This window comes from Cyprinodon variegatus, unplaced genomic scaffold (genome assembly GCF_000732505.1).
Source record: "Cyprinodon variegatus isolate N-32 unplaced genomic scaffold, C_variegatus-1.0 Scaffold1002, whole genome shotgun sequence".
Taxonomy (NCBI): domain Eukaryota; kingdom Metazoa; phylum Chordata; class Actinopteri; order Cyprinodontiformes; family Cyprinodontidae; genus Cyprinodon; species Cyprinodon variegatus.
The window spans coordinates 68033-76549 of NW_015151455.1; the positions used below are offsets into that span (position 1 = coordinate 68033).

Consider the following 8517-nt stretch of genomic DNA (forward strand, 5'->3'; position numbering starts at 1 on the left):
AAAAAAAAAAAAAACTCGGCAAAAGGCAGAAAATCGACCTGCATGCCTGTGGTTGTAAAAAGCAGAGAGCTTCCTTTTGATGGGATTGCCTAAACTGGCTGCTGTATATATGTGGAGTCATCACAGTGCAGAGCCAGACTGCGATGTTAGGCCAATTAGTGGAAGTGGCCAGGAGCTGTCCACCGGCCGTGGTGCTGAAACCTGCCGCATCAAACAACGCGCACATACGAACACGTGTCATAGAAGCATGCAGTTTGCCTGTGAGTTAAACTAAAGGTTTTTAAAAGCAGCTGGATGATTAGGCTACTGACAGAGTTACTGCAGGTGTTCAGGCTACAGCAGCCGGTGACATTTAACCCTGTAATGCGCCATTTGAATACTCTAGAAACACACAAGCTCTGAAACTCGTAAGGAAGCTCCCCCACCCCGAATCAGAAACAAAGGCCACAATGATCGACCCAACATGCCGGTAAACCTGGAAACGCACTCACACATAAGCATGGTAGACAAACGCCCATCCCCGCGGTCTCTCTAGTGCGTTGTAGAGGAAACTCTGTAGTTTCCGATAGCTGGCGTTTTTCTTCGATGGTCTGGGTCTCCCGCAGGAGATGCTGGCCCTTGGTCTGCTGAGGATGCTGCTCCGCTTGGTGCTCTCTGAGCCCGCAATAAGCAGCGCCCCATCCCTGGTGGATTCCGGAGCACCGGGGTCCAAGCCGACGAACCCGACTTTGTGCTTCTTTTCTCCGGCTTCAGCTGGGTAAACCCCGCCGTTGAGCGATTTCTGCACCATCCTAAAGTCGAGGCAACTCTGAGGAGTTGTCGGTTCTCTTCGCGCGGGGCTGCATCACCGCTTGGCGCTGAGGGGTGTGTGCTGCTGCTGCTGCTGCTGCTGCTGCTGGATGCAGTCCGTTTCAGTCTCTGTAGAAAGCCCACCACTACAACGGGGCGAATGTGCAATCTGTATCCTGTCTCCTTGTCTTTCCTTCAAGCAAGCTGGCAAGGCAAAGGTGAATAAACATTCATTATTCTCTAATAGTCCCGATCTTCTGCAAACTAACTAAACGAAATGGATTTACAGACTAAAAACATGGACAAGGATGTAAATCCAAATTCAACATTCAAATCAAGCTTTCTTTTTTCGGTTTAAGCACACAAAATTCTGCGAAATCATCTAAAGCTGCAAACTTGAAAAAGAAAATGAATGATAAAATACTAAAAAGTATTTTATAAAGTAAAGTAATAAAAAAAGTATTTTCTTTAGTTTTGAAAACACACCCTGATATAACTCTACACCCTCTCCACTCAACTAGGAGAAGAGACAAAGAAGCTTCAGTGAAAGCTTTTATTGGATGATGCACGCCTATGCAATATTCATAGCTGCAGCTTCCTACACTATGATAAATGGAAACCAAAAGGTATGACAAGATGAAATACGATTGGATTTCCCAGGAAACATTAAGGACACAAGGGTCCTTATAAATGACTAAAAGTTGTCATTTTCATCTAGAAATAGAGTACAACCCAAAAATAGTCATACTACTATTTCAAAAATTGTCACAATGCATTTATTTGATTAAGTTGAACTTTCAGAATTAGCAAAACTTTTGTCTTCATCTAAGCCTTCAACTTGTATGTCAGATCCAGTTCCAAAAAGGTTATTTAAGGAAGTATTCCTTATGATCTCCTCCTCCATTTTACATGTGATTAATCTCTCCCCGCTATAGGAATATGTACCAAAGGCTTTTAAGGTTGCTGTGATCAAACCTTTACTTGAGAAACCATCTCTTGACCTATATGACTTGGTCTATTATAGATCTATATCCAATCTTCCTTTCTTATCTACAATTCTTGAGGAAGTAGTTGTCAAACAAGTGTGCAACCACTTACACCATAATAAACTTTTTAAAATTTCAGTCTGGCTTTAAAGCTCATCATAGCACTCAAAACAGCTCTGGTGAAAGTCGCTAATGATATAATGATATACTGTAGTTAGAGTGGCTCAGGTTATCCTGAGCTATCTCTATAGTTATGCTGCTATAGACATAGACTGCTGGAGGACATAGGGACCCCTTTTTCATCATTCTGCTTTATTCTATCTCTATTCTCCCACCCTGCCGTTTGAGATTGTTGGTTCAATCTCTAACTTTATGCTCTCTCTGTTTTTTCTCATAGTAGCTTCATCTGGTCTGTTCCTGTTTGGCTGTGACACCACAGATCAGTGCTGATCAGTTGCTGTCATCAACGCCTATGTTTATAGATGTTCAAACTCGGCCTGTTTTTCAGTTCAGACCTGTTTCTCTTACTGTGACTAACTGGATGTGCTCTCTTCATCCTCTAACATGGGAGCTGGCTCGTAGCTCGTCTGCCTGGCTGTGTGTTTCCTGGACGGGGCCGCCTGTGGAGCTGGTTGTCAGTTGCCTTTTGTATCGCCGCTTCTTTCTGTATGTCTGCTTCTGTCTCCTTGAACCCCAGTCGGCCTCGGCAAATGGCCACTCACACTGAGCCTGGTTCTGCTGGTGGTTTCTTAATGTTAAAAGGGAGTTTTTCCTCTCCACTGTCGCTACAAGCATGCTTAGTGTGAGGGATTGCCTTTGAGGCAATGAGTTGATGCAATCAGCTGGTTTTCCATAGATAGAAAACTTTGAATCAATTTGACTGTATGATGTGGTTGAATTTTAAAGTGCCTTGAGATGAAATGTGTTGTGAATTGGTGCTGCCATCTTCCCACTAAACTTTATAAAGAAGTTTCCCCTCAAATCACCTCATTGCTGAAATCAACAATTGAATGCTTTATCTCACAATCTCTGCCCCCATTAATGCATCAAGCAGTCATCTCTTTAATTCTAAAAAAACTCAACAAAAAACCTAAATTGTACCTCATATCGGCCAATATCATTTCTTAATGCAGACATTGCTGAAAAGGCATTTGATCGGGTGAAGTGGGATTTTATTTTTTATGCATTGAAAAAGTTTGGATTTGGGGTACATTTTTTTTCCTAGATAAAGGTGTTATTCACATCTCCTCTTGCAGCTGTCCGAACAAACATCAATCTATCTAAATACTTTCTCCTGTTTGGCACAAGGCAGGAATGCCCTTTGTCAGCCCTCCTTTTTGCACTACATTTGAACCACTGGCAATTGCTTTGAGACAGTGCATGGACATCAAATGGATTCGTCGGGGGAAACGGAACATAAGGTCTCACTTTACGCAGATAATATGCTGTTTTTTTATCTCAAACCCATCACAAAATCTCCCAAAATCTCTAGACTTGATTAAGGAATTTGGAGCAATCTCAGGATATAAAGTTAACTTTGCAAAAAGTGAAAAAATGCCCATTGGTAGAGCAATAGGAAATATATCTATTTTAGATCCTTTTACATTTAGTTACAATAAACTAAAACATCTAGGTATATGGATTACACACAACCACAAATATTTATTTAAAGAAAGTTATCAGGTGTTCCTATCTAAGCTAAAACAAACATTTTAGGGGTGCAAGTTGCTGCCTGTTTCGCTTGGTGGCAGGATAAATGCAATCAAATGAATATTTTTTCCATAGTATTTGTATCTACTTCAATGTCTTCCCATTTTTTGACCAAAACCTTTTTTAACAATTTAAATAGCTAAATCTCCTCTTTCATTTGGAATAAAAAAGACCAAGAATCAAAATCAGAATCAATCATACTTTAATAATCCAAGAGGGAAATTACTTTTGTTACACGTTCAAAACTAAGTATACTAAAAACCCAGAGTGCAGGAGGCTTGGCACTCCCCGACTTTCAATCTCTACTGGGCGTCCAACATGAAAGCAATATTATACTGGATAGAGGAGAATGATAATTTACCATCATGGGTAGCCCTACAAACATTGTCAGTAGAATGTGTTACACTTATATCTTTGTTATGTGCCAAGCTACCTCCAAAAAAAACCGATCTCCAACTATACCTCAAACCATCTTGTTATTCACTCAGTCAAGCAGCAGAACCAATTTAGGAGAGACTTCAACTTTCCTTCGTGGCAACGCAGCAATTTCCGTTTTATGTTTTCCCCATCAATACCGGGTAAGTCATTCAGTGTTTGAAAAAAAATCCTGGAATAACATTGTTGGATAATCTCTTCACTGACAATGTTTTCAGTTCTTTTGAGCAACAGAGGACAAAATATATCCCTGGGTCTCATTTCTTCAGGTATTTACAGATTAGAAACTTCATCGCCTGTAACATGGACTCCTTTCCATCTTCTCCCTCTCAATCACTTCTAGATGATATCTTCAAGCTCAAACAAAATGCCAAGTGCCTTATAAGTGGGATTGATGGATTACAAGAAGGGTGGTAAATTATTCTCCTTTCTACATTAAAAAAACATTTTGAATTGAAGAAAGAGAATTCAGCTTTCCTAATAGACAATGATATCAGTGTATCAGGAGTGAAAGAGGAAACCATATCAAAATCCCAGCAGCACTTACTAGCTGATGATCGAGTTAGTGCCAGGAATTAGTCGTAATGATCTTTAGTTCATTCCCTTTGAAGTGTATTAGTTTAAATGCAGCACATTAAAGGTATAGTGGAGAATTTTCTTTTTCTGGGTGGATTATCAAAATAAGTGGTCCTGCTAGTTGTCAATCATTCTGGTGATATGTTTATGTAAGGCCATTGTATGTGCTCACTCCAAAAGCTTTTTTTTTTTTTGCACATGCACACTTTTAGGCATATATCTGTGGTTCACATCCCTGCATCAGAGTGCTACATGTTCAATCTGTAAACGGTTTTCCATGTTTGTAACTAAAGTAGCAGCAGTAGTGGAGTTCGGAGATGCAATCCACTTCTTAAATCAGTTTTTGCTCTCCACTAATTTATCCAGAAGTTCTGCACTTTTTCTCTTGCTCCCAACTTTGTGATCGGCTGCATATTTAGAATGCCTTCCCTGGAAATGCCTTTCCAAATTACTCTTTTTATTAGTTTTTTTGTCAACCTCTCATTACCAAGAGAAAATTCAGGCAATCCTTCTGATTTGTTAATGAAAGCAAATGATTCGGTCTATTCTTCTTTGAATCCTCTGTTCTCATCAGCTGTCTTCCTTTCTTTCCCTTCGGGATTCATGGCCCGAGACACACCCGCCGCTTTATTGGCCTGGCACCGTGCCACGCTGAAAAGTGTGTTGCAGGCTATGACCACTGATCTCTACGCCTATGATGCAAATTTTTGTTGAAATAAATTTTTACATTTACACCTTTTTCAAAAGAAGATGGATGTTCCAAAACATTGCATTACAAAATGAATGTTTGTGTGACCTCCTGCACACCATATTAAAATAAACAAACAAAAAATAAATTTTCATAAATTTTTGAAAAAGCTCCAGGGAGACGCAAGGGGGAAGCTAAAGAGCTGCATGCGGCTCTGGAGCCACTGGTTGCTGACCCCTGAGCTATGAGAAGAGCAGTTTTTAAACAATGCACGAGGAGGAAAGGGCTTGTGTATGCTGTGGCACTCATTTAATAGGTGTTCCCTCATGGGAGCAGGTAGAGGGTTGTGCATATATTTTGTTTTTTAAAGTCGAGAGGTCGGCTCTTTTAAAGAATTTACGAAAATCCTTCGCAATACCTTTAATGGTTAGGACAAACTAATGGAGAAAAAAAAAACAGAAAACATTTCAAAAACGGACACAATCATAACGAGAACATTTTATTTACTAACTTGTTAAGATACCATTTACAATAATTTTAGAAAGATTCAACAAAAAACAAGATCTTTGTACAGATATTTTCAAGCAAAATAAAATTGCAAATAAAGAATATATACAGATGAAAGCATTCGAATCAGACAATGTGTTTGTCCACTTACACCAACATGCTGCACTCATTAACTGGAACTGGTGACGCACACAAACGGACAGTTTATGATGACTGATGCAACAAGAAAAATGCATACAGCTACATATGTTGATAGAAATACCTCCAAGCCATTTGGAAACTGATGGACAAATCAAGCTACAACTGAAAGGTGAGATTATAGCAACATGCCAATATGGAGTCAGGCTGCTTTCAAGTAAACAGATATGGGAGTATGAAAAGCAGTGTAAGAGGCTCTGGGCGTGCATGTAGCACAGTCAACAAAACAAGCTGCAGATGAGGTGATGCTGAAAGCAGACAGGCAGCGCCTCTTCAAATGCATCAATACAAAATATTTTTTCATAGACTATATTATTTCCATAAAAAATAATCCAATATAATTTATAGCATAATTCTGCTGCTGTATCACCAGCACTATCTTAAGCTCTGACAATGTTACATGCCTTTATTTACAAGAAAATAAAATCTCCAGTAAACTAACTGCGTTTCAGTCCTCACAAAAATCCCTTTTTTTAATGTCAACCTAAAACTGATTACAGTACTTCGTGCTAACACTGAATGGACCAATCACGTGCTTCTTTCAAAACACTTTAGTACACAGGAAAACATTAAAACCCAATTTAAAATTCAGATTTTAGAAAAAAAAAATGAGGCAAACTTACAAGTACACTTAGATTAATATATTAATATTTCAAATGATTCATACTTAACTTTTTGACTTGGTTTCTTTGTTTTTCCTTTATTTTGATTTGCATTAGCTAGCTTTAGTTGCTCCATACGTTACATGCCCTGATTATTAATCAAACAATTATCGACAAAATCCAATTTCACATAATTAAATAAAAAGAAACACACAAGCAGGTACAGCTTTAAAAAAAAAATGGCATGCCATTGGTCCGTTAAATACTGATCATTATGCAAGCTGGAATGCTTTTAGACTCTTTAATACCTGATATAGAGTAAGTAAGTGATAAAAAAAAGCTCCTTCTGGACATAATAAATAGCTATCCTTCATTTTTTGCATTAATACAGTACTTACACTAAGCCTACAGTAATTGCACAGTAACCACATGCAATGGGCTGAAAATAAAAAAAAAATAGAAATAAACAGTCAGCCCCCCTCTCTCGGTCTCTACTTCCATCTCTGTCCATTTTTTTTTGTCTTTCTGCATCTACCAGCATGCTAAAATGTTCTTCTTCACCTGTGGTCCGAACGCTGAGCCCTGGGGGACCCTGGAGGATGCAGACAGAATGAGGCAGCGTTCTGGAGATTGCAGTCCAAGGCAAAATGGGTACGATCGACGTTGGTCAGATACAGGTAGTTGTGTTAATCCAGTTAACAACACCGCTCGTTTGTGAGCATAATCACTGAGAACATTGCCTGCCCACCATTTGTTAATCAAAAATGGCGAGCTATATGTCAGAAAACGGCAAACACAATAATACTTTCAGAATAAAGTTTACATAACCAGTCCTTGCTCTCTGGCCATAAGTGTCTGTTTAGTTGGTCCTTCATCCCTTGTCTGGTGTGTGAGCAGTCTTTTTAAGCTTTTACTGAGGACACTGGTGGTGTATACGCTGAGATGGTCCTTGTTTGTACTGGCAGTGTCAGACAGAAGAAGAGATAATAATAAAACCCATCCTCTGCATTCACGATCCAAGAAATATGATTTTTTTTTAAGCGTTTCTAGAGATCTCCATCTGAGGGAGGCAAACACAACTTGAAGAGCCTGTAAAAAGAGAAACAGCAGGCTTTTAGGTCTCTGTTTATGACGTGCAGATTGGATATATGACGGGGGTAGGGGGGTGGTTCATACCTTGGAGCTGAAGGAGGCATCTGGTCCATTACTTTGAGATTTTTAGCAGAAAGTTCCACTCTAGCCCCCTGGTGGTACAAAAGAAATATAAGATGATTTCCACTAGAAACAGAACAAGACATTACATGTACTCTATTTAATGCCTCAGAACTTGTTAAATCTGTCCACTTCCTCTTCCAACACGACTGTGCACCACTGATCACTTAAAACATAGGAGAGAGAGTTTGGTGTAGATGAGTTTAACTAGTCCTGAGCTTAAAAGAGAAGTTTTGGGCTTCATTAAAGCACAGACTTAAATCTAGTCCTCCTCATCAAACATGCTTCTAAAAAAAAAGTTTAAAATCCCCATAAAGACATTCCTAAAACCTGTAGACTGCCTTTCCACAAGAGCAGAAACCAGTATAGTTGTAAAGGGTGGAATAGGACAATAGGATGTGATTTAAGTTCATATGTAAGGCTGCATAGATGAGTGATTTTTGACCACATGGTTTATAAGAGTAGTCATATGAAGGTTAAAATGAGAATAAGTGAATATGTTGATACAAAGCTAAAACAAAAAATAAAAATGTATGTATTTCCAAACGAATAAAAAAAAATCCACTGGACTTTGTTTCAAAGTTTGAAGACGTTTCACTTCCCATCCAGGGAGCTTTTTCAATTCAAGCTTAGAGTAATTTCTGGAAAACTAAGCAATATGTTCGAAACATGTTGTAGGATGACTAGGGATGAAACGGTTTATGAAAACCGTCCGAACCGTTCGGTTCAACTGTCTCGGTTCAATTCGCATGTGTTGTGTTCGGTTCATGCGCTGCTACTTTTTCTCATAGGCGAAGCGTTTACACTCCCGAGC

General features: G+C 39.1%; 2 protein-coding genes across 3 annotated transcripts in view; both read right to left on the minus strand.

Moving 5' to 3' along the window:
* LOC107100706 (potassium voltage-gated channel subfamily KQT member 2-like) overlaps positions 1–1288 on the minus strand; it is a 48106-nt gene extending 46818 nt beyond the window's left edge. Inside the window, exon 1 of the mRNA XM_015399295.1 lies at positions 492–1288. Coding sequence (XP_015254781.1) covers positions 492–790 — 299 coding nt within the window. The 5' untranslated portion in view covers positions 791–1288. The remainder of the gene's footprint in view (positions 1–491) is intronic.
* Positions 1289–7529: 6241 nt separating this feature from the next.
* The window catches only part of prex1 (phosphatidylinositol-3,4,5-trisphosphate-dependent Rac exchange factor 1), a 116217-nt gene continuing 115229 nt past the window's right edge, over positions 7530–8517 (minus strand). For both annotated transcript variants that reach the window (XM_015399284.1, XM_015399283.1), the window contains 2 exons: positions 7668–7735; positions 7530–7580 (listed from right to left, as the gene is read on the minus strand). In XM_015399284.1, the coding sequence (XP_015254770.1) occupies positions 7538–7580; positions 7668–7735 (111 nt within the window). In that variant the 3' untranslated portion in view covers positions 7530–7537. The remainder of the gene's footprint in view (positions 7581–7667; positions 7736–8517) is intronic.